The following is an 18,968-nucleotide window of genomic DNA, read 5'->3' as shown; positions in this document are numbered from 1 at the left end:
GCTTACTTACCAGGCAAAACATGCATTTTATACAGCAGCTTCAACTTTTCAGTAAGATCTCCATGGCATGCTGCACCTAGAAGTAGTCATATTTGTTATATTAGAATTACTAATTATATATTATAACCACAACACACACTCTTCCAAACATTTGGAAATCAAGTCTTCATCTATCTTAAATAAGGTATTATCCCTAATCTATATTTAACCTTCATAAAAATACGTAGCAAGCCAGGGGGGATTACTCACTCTTTAAACACCAGAAAAGTTGTAACGTGGTAATCTAATGTGGCCTCACAAATACAATTTAGACTTCGTGGCAACCTGGGCTCCTACTGGGAGGAAGGGTGGGATATAAATTTAATAAATAAAATAATCACATTTTATTGGTTCTTTGCTTTAAGCTACCACCATTATCTTAATCTGAAAACAAAATTACCCCCCTCTAAAATATACTAATTTCCTAGTTTTAAGATGTTGCTCCCCTCAGCTATACGTTTTGATTTTCTACTGTATTCCTAGCTGTCAATACACAATCTCCGTTTGTGTTTTGTTCCTGCTGATAAGGTAAAATTCATTCTTTTGCTGCAGAATAATTAGACTATATCGTTTTCTTTTTATAAGGAATTACTTAAGGTAGCAAGAAAGAAAGCACTTGAAATTGGTAAAACATTTTTCCCAATGAATATTGTGCAACGTGGTTTTAAAAAGCCTCATTACTTAAACCTACTAAGTATGCAAAAAATCAGTCTCCCCCTACATACCACAGGGAAAGGATCCCATAATCTGCATGCCTTGGCATACTGGGTTAAGATATCTCATCATAACATTAGAAATCAATCTAAAAGCTGGTTTAGATATGTACAAACCTTTTGCTGCTCTCTAAATGTACTACAGCCATGATTTGGCTGGGAAAACCCATTGTTTTCCTGAATACACTTTTGCTTTACTATAATGTGTGCTGAATTCCTGGCTTTGCAGTGGCAGTACGTCACAAGTATTTCCAGAAGTATGCTTGATAGAATCAGGCCCTTTAGGGGTCGATTCCAAAGGACTTAGGGGTGTGCAGACAAAACTATGGATCCTCAAAGTTGGACCTGTGCGCTACTGGATGTCACAGCCCAGTTGCACCTGTTGGTACGAGTAGAACTTACATCCAAGTTTTGAATTAATATAGAATAAAAGACAGAATCTGACCACCAAGAGCAGGTATGAAACAAACAAAGAATAGGTATGGCCTGTAGGTTGGGAGCTGGGGAGGAGCAGGCTGCTTCATCTCGCTACAGAAGGCACAGAAGAGCCTGTCTGTATCTCTACTGATTAGGCTTGCTGCAGCATAACCAGCTGAGGACTGATGTGGAGGAATTTTGTGACTGTGTTCACACAGAAAACTGCATTACACCAAGTCAGGCCATTGATCCATCTAGCATAGTATTATCTACACCAGCCTTTCCCAACTAGTGGGCCACCAGATGTTGTTGGACCACAATTCCCATCTTTCCTGACCGTTGGCAATGCTGGCTGAGGCTGATGGGAGTTGTGGTCCAACAACATCTGGTGGCCCACTAGTTGGGAAAGGCTGATCTACACCAACTGGCAGAGGCTATCCAGTGTTTCAGACAGGAATCTTTCCCAGTTCTACCTTGGAGGTGCTGGGGCTTGAACCTGGGCACTTTTGTATGCAAAAACAAGTGCTCTACCACTGAATGGGTGGGAACAGCTCTATAGAATCCCTGTGAGGATTCCCTCCCTGCATGCAGAGTTGAACATGCAAAAAGCGATGGATTGAGCTGAGTGTCTTTGAAAATGAAACTAATAATGTATTCATTTTTATTGCCCCCCAATGTATCAACATCACATTCCTATTGTTGGTGTCTGTAATGTTGCTATATTGCCTCAGAGCAGCGTACTTATTGTGGAAAACCTTGACCATATGAGAATATCACATGAATCGGATAAACTGGGCTTTTGTTAGAAAATAAAACATGCCATAAGCAAACTTTACTGACACACAATGTACCTCTTTAAAACTCTTAACCACAAGATATCCAGGCACTACTGTGCAGAGCTCAATTCAAATGTTGTTTGGCTTTTGGAATGAAGATTTTTTTTACCCACTTCTGACATGTTTATATTATGGCTTATTATGTAATTGCTATACAACAAATATACATTAATTTTATTGCAGAATCCAAATCCAAGTGTCAAATTGTGAATAACAAATACAAACACTGATATTTCCCTTTCCAGTAGATACAAAAAGTTATAACTGAATTTGGGGGCCAAAATATTAACCCCCCCATATTACTTATTGCTTAGAAGTGACCACAGAAGATACAACCATAGCTGAGTTATTAGAACATACATTTTAAAAGGCTGTATACATCTAACCGTCTGAGATAAGATCTCATTCCAAGCCAACGATTTCATAGTTAATACAAAAGAGACAGAAAGGCTAAGGTTTAGTAAAACAGTTTAATGCATGCATTCTCCTTACTTAGCCCAGAGACAAACTCCCGAAAGTTGATTAAGGAATCTCCATTTTCATCCAACAATCTGAATAAGCGTACAGCCAAAACATCAGAGTGAGTACCACAGGCCCAAGGAAAGAGGAGAGCAAACATGCCCTTGAACTGCTCAAAGTCAATGCGGTACTGTTCTAAATAAGGCAAGCTTGGGTCGTGTCGGTCAGTGGCATTGCTGGTGCCTCCCCAGTAGCAGCTAGTGAGATGCTCTGCCTGAAGAAAAGCAAGGCACAGGACACTGTCATTATTATTACAGTCTTTGCATCTATTTCAGCAACAGCACCTGTCATCATGATTTATGCTACTTTTAGTCATGTACAAACGTTGACAAATACATTTCACCGTGAGAATTGTCAGCATATAGGTAAGTGTTTAACATTACAGGTCTATTACTACTATACCAGGATGACTCATTCAGTGCCACAAATGCACTAAAGTTTACATAGAGCACAACAGTAACAATCTATATGTTCCAGTACATAATCTTTTCTATGATGGATACTTCTGGATGGGCACCTTTGGCGTGGCCAAGTCCACGAGTGCTATGGAAGCATGTATTATACTTACCCTCCCCGCACCCCAACACATGTGAATAGCGATCAGGGGGAGGATTGTCAACTATGGAGAGAGAAGAGCCCAAGTTGCCCCATTCAAATCATGCATCTATGCAGAAGAGTTTTATTTATTTCATTACATTTATAACTTTCTTTTCTTCCATGGAACTCAAGAGTTAGTATCTTGTGCAGACAGAAGAGAATGTATCCAGACTTCTCCCTCTGCAGCCAGGAAGACTCCTTCTGTTCTGGGAAGGCTTTTGATCCAGTTGAGGGTTCCCCTCTAGCAAGATAGTGGTGAGGGAAGGAGTGCCATCTCTCTCTGTTCTAGAGGATTCACAACCCTCCAAAACAGTATGGAAGGTGTTGCTGGGAGCTTCAGTGGGAGGGGGTAAGCAGCAAAAGTCACCTCCCTACCCCCTTTGCCAGTGGGAATGTCTCTCAAGTTGAACTCGAGTCAGGCAATGCTTCTGCCTGCTGAATCAAAGTCTGGATTCAATCCAAGCTATTAACATGTGCCTCAGCATCAGTTGTGTCGTGGATGTAGGGACTTTGCTACAGTAGCTGACGTAAAGGAGGGTTGAATCTCCAAATTTAGTGTCATGGATCTGAGCTGTCTTGATTGCCATTAAGTTCTTTTTTTCAACATGTGCAGCTATGATGGTTTTACAGGGAAAAGTTAGTGGAAATTTTTAAATTTTTAATCACTTATGATCCCTGAAAGATCTGCTACATGACAACTAAAAGGTCAGTTTTGTTTCCCAATCAAGCACAACACTTACTTTACTTGGCATATTAAATTTATTATACCCACGTAAGTGCCACCAAAGGTGAAATAGTTGCTTCTGCATTATGGATTAAACATTTTCTCTGGATGAACTCAAACAGGATTTATAAATTTTCTCTCTCCTTCTAAACTGTTTTGACAAACTTAAATTCAATTGAAATTGTTGGGAACATATGATAAGGCAGATGTGTAATCTACCTAGTACTACTAAATTAATTCATGAACTGCACAGCTATTTCAAAATTACCTTAAAAAGGGCATAGAGTTCCTCCAGCTCGTCTATAGTAAAAGATGTTTCTGTCACTATGGTTCGCACCTTTCAAAATATGAAAGTAGAAAGAATTTAGGTACATGGAAGACATGAGAACTTCCAAATTCAAGAGACAGTTGATTAGAAAAGCACTCCAAAAGCCTACCACATTGCGTTTGGTTGTGTCTTCAAGAGTCTGGATCACCTTCAATCTCTGTTTGAATCTCATTTGTTCAATCAAATCTGCTCGTATACTTCCAAATTTCTATAGGGAAAAATCATCATTCAATTTTGCTGTAGAACCAACAAAGTGGTCAAAGAACAAGAAGCAGAGTAGGAATAAATGTACAGTTCTCACAACAGAGGGATGTGAAAAGTGGGTTCCCTCATGCATCAGCAGTGCGACGTGGGCTTTTTAACTTGTTCATATACGACCTAGAGTTAGGGGCAAGCAACTAAGGGGTGAGCCAACCAAGTTTGTTGTTGTTATTTATTATTATTATTAATTATATCCCGCCCTTCCTCCCAGCAGAAGCCTAGGGCGGCAAACAAAAGCACTAAAAACACTCCAAAACATCATAAAACAGACTTTAAAATATATTAAAACAAAACATCCTTAAAAACATATTAAAACAAAACATCCTTAAAAACATTTTTTAAAACAGCTTTAAAAACATTTTTTAAAAAAAGCTTTAAAAATGTATTAAAAAGCAATTCCAACACAGACGCCGACTGTGATAAGGTCTCTACTTAAAAGGCTTGTTGAAAGAGGAAGGTCTTCCATAGGCACCGAAAAGACAACAGAGATGGCACCTGTCTAATATTTAAGGGGAGGGAATTCCAAATGGTAGGTGCCACTACACTAAAGGTCTGCTTCCTAGGTTGTGGGGAATGGACCCCTGATAAGATGGTATCTGCAGGAGGCCCTCACCAGCAGAGCACAGTGATCGACTGAGTATATAAGGAGCAAGATGGTCTTTCAGGTGTCCTGGTCCCAAGCTGTATAAGGCTTTGTACACCACAACCAGCACCTTGAACTTAGCCCGGAAGGTAATAGGTAGTTTGTTGATGAAATTGTTCAGGGTAGCAAGTAAAAAAAAGGAATGACTGCGAGGAGCTCCAAAAGTATCTCTCCAAACTGGGAGAATGAGCATTAAAATAATAAATGCAATTAAATGTAAACAAGTATAAAGTGATGCACACTGGGGAAAATCATCTTAACTTCACATACATGATTATGGGGTCTGAACTGATGGTGGTGCTGACTGACCAGGAAATATCTTGGAGTTGTGGTAGACTGCTCAATTTAAATGTTGATCCATGGTGTGGTGTCAGTGTGCGGAGAAAAAGGTGAATTCCTTATTAGTGCTCATTAGGAAAGGCATTAAAATAAAATTGCCAATATCACAATACCTTTATGATGTGACTACACTTAGAATGCTGTGTACAGTTCTGGTTGCCAGACTTCAAAAAGCTCCCTTCAGACCTTCTACAAAGCAGGTGTGCCAGGCCATTGGGGGCAGTGCTGGCGTGCATGCACCTGCTCCTCTTCCCCAGTTTAAACCCTCATGCTTCCTTTTGAATGCTGAATAGGGCTAAGATGGATGTGTGCACCTCTCATAACCATCTGTGTGAGAGAAGGGGAGTCTTGTGGATGATTACCAGTGCAAACTTATAAATGTCTACTCAGAAGTAAGTTCCATTAAGTTCAATGGTATTTACTCCTAGGGAGGGAGGTACAGTAGGGCCCCACTTTACGGCGTTCCGCTGATGCGGCGGCTTTCAAGCAGGGGGAATGCCCCGTTTTAAAGCCGATTTTGCCATTTTCGCGTCATTTTTTCACAACGCAGCCCATTATAGTCTATGGGGCCCAGCTTTACGGCGATTTCCGCTTTACCGCAGGGGCCTGGTCCCTAACCCACCGTATTAGCGGGGCCCTACTGTATAGGATTGCAGCACGAGACTCATTCACTTCCTCATGTGTAGAGCCAAGTACGTTGCTTGTTTCTGCATTTCATCCCTTATGTTTCAACATTTAATTGAAAATATGTTTGTCAAACCACCTCATAGGAACTTCTGATGAGCCTGAAGATATCCACCTCAGGATAAGGCCCTACATCATCACTGAGCAGCGAGTGAAGGTGAGGAATTGGTGGCAGAGTGCTGTCCTTATTGGTCACGCTGTCTAAATACCTGGAGATGGCAAGAGAAATCAAATGATGCACCTTAAAGCACTCTGCAGCATATAAAATCAATCCAAGTTTAAAGACATGGTACATCCTATTTCTCCCCCAAAGTTTATTTAAAACAAACAAACAGACATACACGAGACAAGTCTTTGACATCTCCAGGTTGGGAATGTCCCGTCGGAAACCCTGGAGGACTGCTGCCAGTCAGTGTAAACAGTACAGCACTGAACTAGATGGACCAATGGTCAAACACTGTATATAGGCAACTTCTCACATTCCTAAAAAACTCAAAAGCATGCTGAATTATCTCGAATTGTAGCATCAACCCCATAATGGAGGCCATCACTAGTATCTTCCTTATGGAGGCCGAGAGATAGTCGCTCGACTAAGGCAATTCACTTGTCCTTTCCAGTTCGCTACATGGGGGGGGGAAATGTTGGCAGAGCTTGGGGATGAAGCCAAGTGGCATGGTGCCTCATCTTTGGAAAGTCACATAAAAGAGCAGAGGTTTCTGAAATGTAGTGACAAACGTGTAGGGTTTGCAGATACCAAAGTAGTTATCCTTTGTAGAATCTATGACACACAGCACTCTGATGATCACATCACTGTCTGGAATTCCCAACCACGTGTAATTAAACGCCTTCCCAAAATACAGCACAACCTGTAATTAAACTCTGAATAAGACAGATTTGTATTTAAGCACGAGCCATAGATGATCAGGGATTCCATGCAGTTGAGTGAGTGGGCTAGTGGACAGATAGCCCAGCATCGAAATCAAGTGAGCTGATAAAGATGGGAAGCCCCCTCCTCTGCACCCAGCATAGAAATTCAGCTCTCAGTCCCGTCCCCCCGCCCCCAACAGGCCAGTAAAATCTTTCAAGACTAGTAACTTTTATGGGCTTACTTAGACTGCAGTACGATCTATAATGAGAGATGAAGCTATAGCTGCATTGAAATGCACATACTTTGCATGCATGAGATCACAGGGTGATCCCCCCCCCAACAAGAGCCCTCAGTAATAGAGCTGGGAAAGATTTTGCTTTGGGTGCTGTTCGCGGTCCAAGATTGTCAGTACTGTATTATACTGATTCAAGCTAGTGGTTCCTCTAAGACAGTACTCATAATGAAATCATATCATAGTGCCAGAGGCAGGGGAAAAAACAGACTCAAGCAACGCTGCTCCAATGCTAGCAAAGGGCTAATTAGGAAGACAGAACACAATAAGTCAAAGTTCTTCACTGAATGTCTATGCTTTCCTTATATGGAAAGCCTTTGGGCAATGCAAAATTACTAATTCGAAGGCGGGGAGTGATGTGCTATTAGTGCAAGTAGGATGGTTACAATTATAAGATATTTTAAGTTTAGTTTATGTGTATTCCACTTTAACACAGTGACTGTACTGGAAGTGACTCACAGCAAATATCAACTTATTATCAAAATACAGAATATTTGAACATACTAAAACAAATGTATTAAAATAATTTTTAGAAATTCAATAAACATAGGATACATCCAATATTACAACTAAGTAATCTAGATTTAATACATAAGAAATACAGCACTGCGAAGAAACTGAGGAAATATTTAAATGTAAAAATACTGGTCTGTTACAGAAATTGTTTTGTAAATAGTTAACTGAATAAAAGGGGGAAAGAATAGTTAAGCTGGTACAGTTACTAAAAAGGTGGCTATAGGCCTTGTGAGGTTTTCTGCTAATGACAGTTGACAGTAGAACTGGCTTTTATATGGGGCAAAAGAATCCATAAGGTTAGACCATAATAGGTCCTTCAGTGGGCATTCCATTTAAACTGATTGTTCCTTATTGTCCAGTGAGATGTAGAAATTTCAGAGAGAGAACCTTGTGATTGATTAGATGCTTCTGCTGAAGAATGACAATAATTTCATTCAGTGAAGAGAATAAAAATACAGGTACAGCAGTGTTTGAAGGAGACTGTGAGGAGATTGTCATCAAAGGACTGAGGAAGAGACTCAGAAGAGAGAAATTCCAGCCGCAATCCTCCAGAAATTGTCAGTTTCTGGCAGCTGTCTTCAAGAAGCAGTGAGTCTCTTACCAGAAGGAAGACTTCTAGTTAAGTTCTCACTCAAGCTTGCAAATTAACTGGGGTGAAGAGAACCCTGACAAGAGGGAAGATTTCAGGTCTGTTTAGTCTGTGAGTTAACTGGGAAAGGACAACATAAGGGTAATTGGCTATTGCAGGAGTAGCCAGCAAGATGCCCTCCACATGTTGATGGCCTCCAGTTTTCATCAGCCCCAGGCAGCATAACCAATGGTCAGGGATGATGGGAGTTATAGTTCAGGAACAGCAGGCATCTTGTTGGCTACCCCTGAGCTATTAGTTTAGATTATGGAAGAGAACTAGAGAAAGTAAATGACATCTATTTAAAGAAACTGTATCTCTTTAAAGTAATTGCAATATCTTAAAGCAAACATCAAACAAAGCATTATCTTACCTTTCACCTGCAAATAATCCCATTACATTATAAATGTTTAATAAATGAGTTTGTATTTGTTTCACTTTTAAATAGAAGTCTCCTGGTCTGTCTGTCCCATGCCTAAGCCCAGCTTCTGTGTGTACGTGTGTGTGCACGTACATATGCGTGTGCACGGGGGAGAGTGAATAAAAGAATTATTGGGAACTAAATTGGGACAGTGGAGGTATAAAAGGGGTAAGAAAAGCAGGCATCTTTAATATCTAAGATGTATATGGCAGGTATCCTATATGTGATAATATACATGTAGAGTCTTACACAAAGAGAGACAGATAAAAGTATCTAGGCTGCCATATAGTGGGAGCGTAGTGATTTGATAAGTAACAAGTAAGAGAAAAACGCACAGATGGCTTATTCAAAGAGCTAGAGCAGGTAAAATCCTATTATTATCTTGGTATTATCTTCTCAGCCTCAGGATCTGGGGCCTTACAAATAAAGAAAAATGAAATCAGCTGCCTCTTTACAATCTTTAAACAGACTACTAAATTACAGATATCCAGGCTCACTGCACCCAGTTTCAAACATCTTTAAAGTGAAGGTGATACCAATGCTAATTTTCGGCACTGAAATCTGTGGCTTTGTAGGTCTTTCTAAAATTGAAAGAATCCAAAACCGCTTCCTGCGTACCATTTTAGGGGTTTCATAATCCACTCCAGGTTATCTAACTAGAGCTGAACTGGGCATGGAAAAGATCTCCAGGTTAATATATGTCAGGATGGTAAATTACCGTATATTCCGGCGTATAAGACAACTTTTTAACCCAGGAAAATCTTCTCAAAAGTTGGGGGTCGTCTTATACGCCCAGTCGTCTTATACGCCGGAATATACAGTATTTCTCCTGCTCGCAGCCTGGCCCGGCGTCCCCTCCCCTGAGGGGAATCCCCATTGCTCCTCCGTCCCACCATCTCCGCCTCCTCCACCGCGGCGAAGGCGGCGCCCTGTGTGGCCTCCTCCTCCGTCGCAAAATGGCGGCCGGGGTGGGGAGCAGCAGCAGCACCAGTAGCAGCCTCCCCGCGTCCTTCTCCTCCATGGCGGCCTCGCCTGCGCCGCCTCCCGCCGCTGCTGCTGCTCCTCCGCCCGCCGCTGCTGCTGCTCCTCCGCCCGCGGCTGCTCAGGTGAGCGACGGGGCCGCGGTGGCGGCGGCTGCTCCTCCTTGGGCGGCCAACGGCGGGCCGCTTTTGCTGCTCTTGCCGCCGCAGGCCGCGCCGGTGCCTCCGCTGACGCATAACCACCGGGCGGCGGCAGCAGCAGCGGGAGGCGGCGGAGGCGGGAACCCGCTGCCGACAGCTGCCCCTGCGGCCTCCTCCTTGGCGCCCTCTGCCGCTGCCGCCGCCTCCGCCTCCGGCCCGCTGGCGCCACGGGAGCCGGCCTACAACTGGCAGGCGACGAAGCCGACGGTGCAGGAGCGCTTCGCCTTCCTCTTCAACAACGAGGTGCTCAGCGACATCCACTTCTTGGTGGGCAAAGGCCGCGCCGGGGCGCAGCGCATCCCCGCCCACAGGTCGGTGTGGGCTATGGGGCGAGGGGGCGCTGGCCACGCAGGGAAGAAAGGGGAGAGGGATGCTGGCTTTTTAAACGGGTATCAGGGTCAAAAGTTGGGGGGTCGTCTTATACGCCCAGTCGTCTTATACGCCGGAATACACGGTATTGGTGCAGAATAAATAACCTAATGGAAGAAAGGCTCCCTAAGATCTGCCTGGAGGAACAGAGGACACTTCCCCAAGGAAACTTTTGGTTGCAGAAACTTTTAAAACTACTTCCAAATTTTGGATTCTCTGCTCAGGTACTGAATCCAAGGATGAATGTTACAAGTAATATCTTTAAACAAAGAGTGTCTGATGTAGGAATACAAATTGATGTAACTGCCCTCACATCCTCAGGAACAGCGAAATGGCTGGCCAGTTTAAAACATGAGCACTATATGAACAATACCTGTCATTTCCCATGACAATGGACTTTGTAAAGCTTTTACACGCTTACACTTGGAACAAGTGGATATGATGATGAAATGGGGGAGATTTTATAGTATACCAGAACAAGATAGGTTGAGTGTTTGTGGAGACCCAGTTCTGGAGGACTTGGCTCAATACACACTTGAGTGTTGGTTATATACCGACATTAGAGAAAGTTACTTAGGGCTGTTCCTAAAGAAAATAAAATATTGAAAAGAGAAACTCAGTTTTCTGTTACAGACAACAAATCAGTATGTAATCTGGAGGGTCACTGCATCTGCGGTGAAGGCTGCTAGATGCAGAGAAAAGTGCCTGGATTCCATCTCTGTAAAGTGTCACAGAGATTTGGAGATATGAGTGCATAAAATGCTCTCTGACAATATATTAAATGTTAAATATCATTTTATTTCCTGTTATAGTAATGTTTTCCTGTTTTACAAGTAAAGCTCTATTTATTTATAAGACATATATTTTATTTATTAATTTTCATTGTGATTATTGACACTATGGAAGTCTTAATGTTTTGTATTCAGTTCTGTTCTGCAATGGTCTTTGGACTAAGCAATAAACTTATATATAGTGTATATATATACATACACGTAATTGTGATTAAGAAGACAGAGGTTTTTATTCTACCAAAACGTTTTGGCTTCCGCCTTCATCAGCTGCCAACATACAAATGCTGTCACCAAGGTGGCAGTTATAGAGCTATGAGGATGGAATGCTCAGAGGGGCTTCCTTATATATATAGTTCTTTACAAATTAAAAAAAAATAAAGCAAATCTATACTACATGTCCTAAGGGGCCAAGGGGCCACAGTAGCCTGGCTTAAATACAGTTCAGAGGGAGCTGGGTCTTCTTGACAGGCTACGTGGTTCACAGCTCCCTCATATCTCCTTCAGAGGTGGCAGCAGAAGAAAAGTGCTGGAGAAGGCAATGAGAGAATTAAAGAGATTTTAGAAGGCAAAGCTTACCTTCCAAGCACTGTCATAGCTTCACCATCATCCTTACAATTCAGCAACTTGTCCACATTGGCATCTAACACAGCCAGTGCCAACTGAAATATCACCTTTATGCCTTCATAGAAGAAACAGTCCACAACAACTACAGCACTTTCAAAGGGCATGACACTGAGAAAGAGTGTGAGGAACCAGGAAAGAGAGATGGTGGAGATGACCCCCAAGTCCTGCATACAGTCATACAGTTGTGGAACATAATCACGAGCTAATTCTTCAAACACACCTTGATCCACCAGAGCACCTGCCAAGATAAAATCAGAATTTGACAGATATGACATATGGATCTGTGGAATGTACATTTATGCCTGTCTAGGAAAACAGTGTGAAAGCATTTTTCAATTAGTTTATACTAGACTACACTACAGTATCTTGCCACTCAGAAAGAATAGGTTCTTTCATTTTTTACTTTACTTTTTGTGTTTACATATTTCAAAGAATCTGTTTTCCAAAACTGACAACAGGCATTACAATGATCAAAATCTGTACCTCACTTACTTTGGGTCCTATTGCCCTAGTCTAGATAACTGGATTATTATCATAACTTAGGGTCTTTATTAATATTTGCAGTCCACCAAAAATTATTTTTCTATTTAACAGATTAGAAAGGCTATGTTTGGCTGTGATGTGAAGCAAGATATAAAAGCCAGTACTCCAAAATATAAGTTAGAGGCCAATCACTCAACTGTCATTCAGGATCAATTAATTCAAGTACCCCCCCCCTTAACAGATCACACCTCACTTTCTGGTAGCTTAAAAACTAGGTGTGAAATTACCAGTGATTAGGCTCTTAAAATCTCTTTTAACATACCAACAACTCTTGTGTTGTAGTAATCTGGTAGCATGCGCTCACACAAAGCCACAAGCAGCCAGAATGCTTCTTCTTCCTTTGCATATAAAAGCAGTACCGATGTAACAATATTCATGGCCTAGAAAAAGTTTCAAAAGGACATATACTAGATTTTAAACAGTCTAGATGACAGATTTAATCATAAAGCCCTAGTTTTAGAAAGAAGCAATGATTCTACCCTGCAAATATTTCCCAAATGAAGTCAAACCATGCAGTTTGGTCACTTTCAACAAGTTATCACACACTCCAGCTGTGTACATATCATACATTTAAAGCACATTTGAAACATGTTATTTCTCCCAAAGAATCTTGGGAGATGTAGATGTTTTAAGGGTGCTGGAAATTGTAGCTCTGTGAGGGGTCAACTACAGTTACCAGGATTCTCTGCGAGAAATAATGTGCTTCAAATATGTATAGTGTGCATACAGTCTCCTTTCCCCCTTCCTCACAAGTGTGCAGAGGCAATAGACATGCTTTTCAAAGACTGCATGGTGTGCATGAAAATGGAGAAATAACCTATTGTATTACTACATATTAGCAGTTTTAAAGCATTCAGCTATTCCAAAATCACTCCTTTAATAGCAAGCCCAAGTGGTGAATACTGGTGGCTACATAATAGAAACAAGATGGATGTATCAGCATGCTCAGGGATCCTTGAGGTTTGCAGAAGCCCTCTCAAAAAAGCTTCAACCTAAAGAAACATCCTTAGCTGCACACACAACCCAATGATGGCTGAGCATGTTCAGCGATGTCAGCTGGAAAAGAAAACCAGAAAAGATGCGGTGAGGGGAAAGAAGGGAAGGGTGGAATGCCCTGCTTGGCTGGAACCTTGAAAGGGAGCATTCTTGTCGGGAGGGAGGGTATACTGCAATGTTGTGTTGTAGATCCCACTTGTTAAAACCTTAATTTTCCAACCTACTCTACTAGACAAAAATTTACCATAAGAATATAGAAGGGTTGGCCTCAGTATTCAACAATAAATACAGAGATGAGTGAAGGAATTGGGGTTCTTAAAAATGAAAGGAGTTTCAATTACCTGACAGTATCCTATGTTTGGATTTCTAAATGCATAAGCAGTTAGCACTCTCCTCAGAGCAGCAATACCCATTTCATTCTGGAATGCAGGATGCTCTGGGAGAGAGCGGTGTAAATCCCTCTCAATCTCTTCTGTGGCAAGATTGTATTTCCCCATAGATTTCTCCACCAAGTCTTCATAATAGCCGGCGTGGGTGGCCATTTCATTAATAGCTCCTAACAATGCAAGGCAGCATATTGACAAAAGAGAAAATAGGTTACAGATATAGGCCAGGATTCAGAACAACAGCACAGCTAGTTCTGCATGCCCAAGGAGAAATGCTCTCCTCTCCCAATGCTACTTGGCAAAGCATTTTTGAAGCTTAAGAGGATTTTTATAAACAGTTTGTGATATGGCATAAGGATTTGCTGTTGAAATAAAATTAAAATACCCCACTAGGCAGGTGTGCCTAACGTGCCTCTTTGGATCCCAGCCACTCACTACAAGAAGCCAGTCATGTTCTTGCAAAACCTTCTACCCTTAAGTTAACCGTCACTAGACTGTTGGCTTACCACAATGAGTTAACACACCTACCTCTTCTTCTACAAAAAAGCTTGCTGAGTAAGTGGCAAGCCTACTGTGAGAGATCAAAGATATTCTGTAAACAACCCCAACAGAGCCACACTAACATGTGTGCGCACATGCGCGCGCGCGCGCACACACACACACAAGTTCATTCAAATACGACAGCAGAGTTGATGCTCTCTGGTGAATTACTTATACACAGGTTGTGACAAGCCTCTGATGCTCCTCATGTGCAGGACTGGTTTCTTTCTCCCCGTTCCTTTCCCCATGTCACTAGAGCTGCCTGTCTCACCTCAGTCACTCATTCCTAATCCACGACCAGATTATCTGGAGTGGGGAGAGATGACTGTCAGAAGAACAGTAAAATAAACAGTAAAGTGTGTTTCAGTGTCTCTTTGAGTGTGTGGCCAGGGCCAATATAGATTTCTCCCAGTATTCCCCACACAAACAAGATCTAGGCAGCAGGTTAACTCACAAGGGAAAAACCTTTATTTGTTTAAAACCATTTTGAAATACAATAGCTCCTAGCTGGTTCACAGCCATAAATGATACATTTGTTGCTGACACTGAACTGTCCCTGAATTCTCCTATTCACTCTTGCTCTCAGCTTAGATTTTTATTATCAAATCTCCCTTCCAGTTAAGGGGCACTCTCTAGTTCATACCCTACTCCTGGCTCCCCTCTTTTTATATCTTTTCCTTCTCTAATCCCCCTCTCAAACTCCCAATCCCCCTATACAGTTTCTCACCCCTATTAAGAGAGTCCCCCAAAAGCTTGCCTTGAGCTATAAGTTCTACAGCTGGCTCCAAGATTTTGGAGGCACTTCAGCAAGGCATCCTCAGGAGGCCCCATAACCTGGAAGAGGACTGGGCAGAATTCTGTCATTCTAACTCCGTCTGTCTTGGTTATGCATGCAAAGCAGGAATGGTCGTGCAGCATTTAGGGCTCTCTAGCCAATGCCTGTAACCATCTGGAGCTGGCCATGGAATTCAGCTTGAAGTATTTAAAAAATATTCCTTAAATTTGGGTTGCTGTAAAATTATTGTTATTGTTAAATTAAATTTATATCCAGCCCCTCCTCCAAGCAGGAGCCCAGAGCAGCAAACAAAAATACTAAAAACATTCTAAAACATCATAAAAACAGACTTTAAAATATATTAAAACAAAACGTATTTTTTAAAAAAGCTTTAAAATATCTTAAAAAGCTATTTCAACACAGACTGGGATAAGGTCTCAAAAGGCTTGTTGAAAGAGGAAGGTCTTCAATAGGAGCCAAAAAGATAACAGAGATGGTTAAAGGGAGGGAATTCCAAAGAGTAGGTGCCACAACACTAAAGATCCGCTTCCTAAGTTGTATGGAGCAGACCTCCTGATAAGATGGCATCTGCATGAGGCCCTCACCTGCAGAGTGCAGTGACTAACTGGGTATATAAGGAGAAAGATGATATTTCAGGTATCCCGGTCCCAAGCTGTATAGGGCTTTGTACACCAAAACAGGAACTTAGCCTGGCAGCCAGTGCAAATCTTTCAGCAGCAGGGTGACATGTTGGCGATACCCTGCTCCAATGAGCAGTCATGCTGCTGCATTTTGCACCAGCTGCAGCTTCTGGACCAACCTCAAGGGCAGCCTTACATAGAGTGTATTACAGTAATCCAGCCTAGAGGTTACCAGTGCATGGCCAACAGTGATCAAGCTGTCCCAGTCCAGAAATCACCACAGCTGTCATACCAGCCGAACCTGGTAAAAGGCACTACTAGCCACTGAGGTCACCTGGGCCTCTAATGACAAAGATGGATCCAGGAGCACCCCCAGACTATGAACCTTTTCTTTCAGAGGGAGTACGACCCCATCCAAAGCAGGCGACTAACCAATTATCTGAACTCGGGAACCACCAACCCACAGCGCCTCTGTGTTATTAGGATTCAGACTCAGTTTATGGGCCCTCATTCAGCCCACAACCAAGTCAAGAGCTTGCATGGCCTCTCCTGATTCAGATGTTACAGAGAAATAGAGCAGGGTATCATCAGCATACTGCTGACACCTTGCCCCAAATCTCCTGAACTGCTCCCAAGGGCTTCATATAGATGTTAAACAGGATCGGGTACAAGATGGTACCCTGTGGCACCCCACAGCATAACTGCCAGAGGGCTGAAAGACAATTGCCCAATGCTATTCTCTGAAAACAACCTTGGAGATAGGATGGGAACCACTGTAAAAACAGTACCTGCAATACCCATCTCACCAAGTCAGCCCAGAAGGATGCCATGGCCAATGGTATCAAAAGCTGCCAAGAGAGCAAGTAAAATAACAGGGTCACCCTCCCCCTGTCCTTCCAATAAAGGTCATCCATCAGGGCAACCAAGGCTGGTTCAGTCCCATAACCAGGCCTAAATCCAGAATGGAATGGGTCAAGATAATCTGTTTCATCTAAGAGTACTTGCAATTGCTGCACCACAATTCTCTCAATCACCTTCTCTAAAAGAGGGGTATTTGTGATTGGGCAGTAGTTGTCACAAACAAATGGGTCCAGGGTGGGCTTTATCAGGACTGGTTGGATCACTGCCTCTTTCAGGGTGGCTAGGACCACTCTCTCCCACTACGACACATTGACCACACCCTGGATCCACTCGGTCATACCCCCTTGGCAAGCTTTAATAAGCCAATAAGGGAGAGGTTTGACAGGACAAGTTGCTGGCTGCATCACTGCAAGCACCTTGTCCACCTCATCAGGCCACATCAACTGAAACTGATCTCAAGAAGTTGCAGCAGATGTTGCACTGGACACCTCACTAAGGACTACAATAGATGTGGATGGCACATCAAGATTGTTATGGAGGCAAGCAACTTTACCCTCAAAGTGCCTTGTAAACAATTCACAGTGGGCCTCCAAAGGGTATAAAACTCAATTTCCTGGAGCTGCCCGACAATATGGAAAAGCTCCACTGGACAGCTACTTGAGGATGCGATGGTGTCAGAGAAGTGGGCCTTGTTCACCGCCCTCAGAGCCACACAGTAGGCACAGTTATGATGTTTTTGACGTGCCTGATCAGCCTCACAGCACATCTTCCAAACTGGTGAAGGACTTGATTTGTACCATGCTTTGGGGCTATCACATGCCATTTTGAATGTTTTAATAATACCTAGCAACTTAATGAAGGGCAAATGAAATCTTTCACCTGACTGCTGCTTGCTAAATTCCTTGCAGAGCTTGACACCAATGCCTACATCATAGAGGTGAAGCATGACGGGCCTTTTTATATGCTTTGGTGTGCATTCCTTGTGAAGCAGAATTATCTTGAAATGCCAGGTAAACACTATTGACTGATACAAAAGAAACAGTGTCTTACAATCAAGAGCAAATCTGCTTCACTCCAGGAAGTCTTGGCTCACTTTCAAATATCTTATTTTTTCCAATCTGGAATACTGTTCTTAAAAAAAGAAAAATGAGTCTTGCAGAACCCTGAAGGTTTTTACTGGCTATTCCAGTAATGTTACTGGTTGGTCCAGTAAGAGAAACCTCACCAATTTTGGCTGCAGCCCTCAACACAATTACCAATGAGTAAATTCTACAAAGAGAGTATTTCTTCTGGATAAACACACTTAGGATTGCAACTGACAATCTTCATTTACTCACCAACATTTGGATCTCCTGCTTTATGGCACTGATCCAATGAACTCCACAGAAGATCAGCTGGGAAACCTTTTGACTCAACATTGTTTTATTAATGTTATCTACTGAAACCCACCTGACAGAAGTAGCCAGAGTTCCCCTCTCATGCTTTCCGGGATACCTTTTAGCACAAGGTCTCTTGTTTTCTCTGTACGATACATACAGATGCCTTGGCCATATTCAGCAAAATGAATCTTCCAAGCTTGTTCTTTCAAAAATTCTTTTGCCTTAACAATAACAGATGAGAAGTACAAAACACAGAATAAAAACATTGAGTAACAATAACCTGCAATGCACCCAGACTTCACAAAAGAACAAAGTACTCTTGAACTTCACTGAATTCCTTAATTTTGTTATCAGGAGTGTGGTTCCAGTTACTCTTTCAGCAAAGCTTTCTTGGTAGATGAAATTTTAACATGACATTTATTTGATGTTTGCACTATGGCTTCTTGATATCACCTCCTAAATATGTATGTGTGTTCCCTCAAGCACACATATATTTGCAATTTTTTTTAAAAAAAATCCAGCAATTGGATGGCAATCTAGAATTCTGATCACAGGATTGTCTTTGGAGAAATTACAAGCACTAACTATTCTGAGGGGAAAAAAGCTTTTCCACATCTACATGCCCACATGATGATTTCAAACATGCTAAGATGATTACATTATGGGCGAGGAACCTTTTTCAGCCTAAAGGCCATATTCCCTTCTGGGCAACCTTCTGAGAGCCACAGGCTCATGGTGGATGTAGCTAGAGATAAAAGTGGGTGGAGCAATGAATGTAAATTTTCCTTTATGGAGTAGGCTAGTTTCTACACCCACTCACACACTCTTCTCTACCTTCCATCCAGACAAGCAAGGAGGACACATTCCAGCCAGGCAAAAATAATAATAATAATAATAATAATAAAATTTTATTTTTAGGCAGCCTATCTGGCCGAGTGAACGGCCACTCTAGGCGGCGTACATAGATTAAAATAAGATACAACATATAAATACAATTATAACGTCAGTCTTCAGTTAATCAGCCCGCCCACATCTGTACATTATAAAACTAAAATTA

General features: G+C 42.0%; 1 protein-coding gene across 1 annotated transcript in view; it reads right to left on the bottom strand.

Annotated features, from left to right (window-relative positions):
* Positions 1–18,968, bottom strand: part of TBC1D9 (TBC1 domain family member 9) — an 84,949-nt gene that overhangs the window by 9,001 nt on the left and 56,980 nt on the right. Inside the window, exons 9-17 of the mRNA XM_061584889.1 lie at positions 17,982–18,132; positions 13,671–13,885; positions 12,596–12,713; positions 11,743–12,028; positions 6,180–6,309; positions 4,283–4,381; positions 4,114–4,182; positions 2,498–2,738; positions 11–76 (exon numbers count right to left, since the gene is read on the bottom strand). Coding sequence (XP_061440873.1) covers positions 11–76; positions 2,498–2,738; positions 4,114–4,182; positions 4,283–4,381; positions 6,180–6,309; positions 11,743–12,028; positions 12,596–12,713; positions 13,671–13,885; positions 17,982–18,132 — 1,375 coding nt within the window. The remainder of the gene's footprint in view (positions 1–10; positions 77–2,497; positions 2,739–4,113; positions 4,183–4,282; positions 4,382–6,179; positions 6,310–11,742; positions 12,029–12,595; positions 12,714–13,670; positions 13,886–17,981; positions 18,133–18,968) is intronic.

The sequence above is a fragment of the Rhineura floridana genome, chromosome 9 (assembly GCF_030035675.1).
Source record: "Rhineura floridana isolate rRhiFlo1 chromosome 9, rRhiFlo1.hap2, whole genome shotgun sequence".
In the NCBI taxonomy this organism is placed as follows: Eukaryota; Metazoa; Chordata; class Lepidosauria; order Squamata; family Rhineuridae; genus Rhineura; species Rhineura floridana.
The sequence above is the reverse complement of the archived record's forward strand: the minus strand, read 5'-3'. Positions and strand labels throughout refer to the sequence as shown.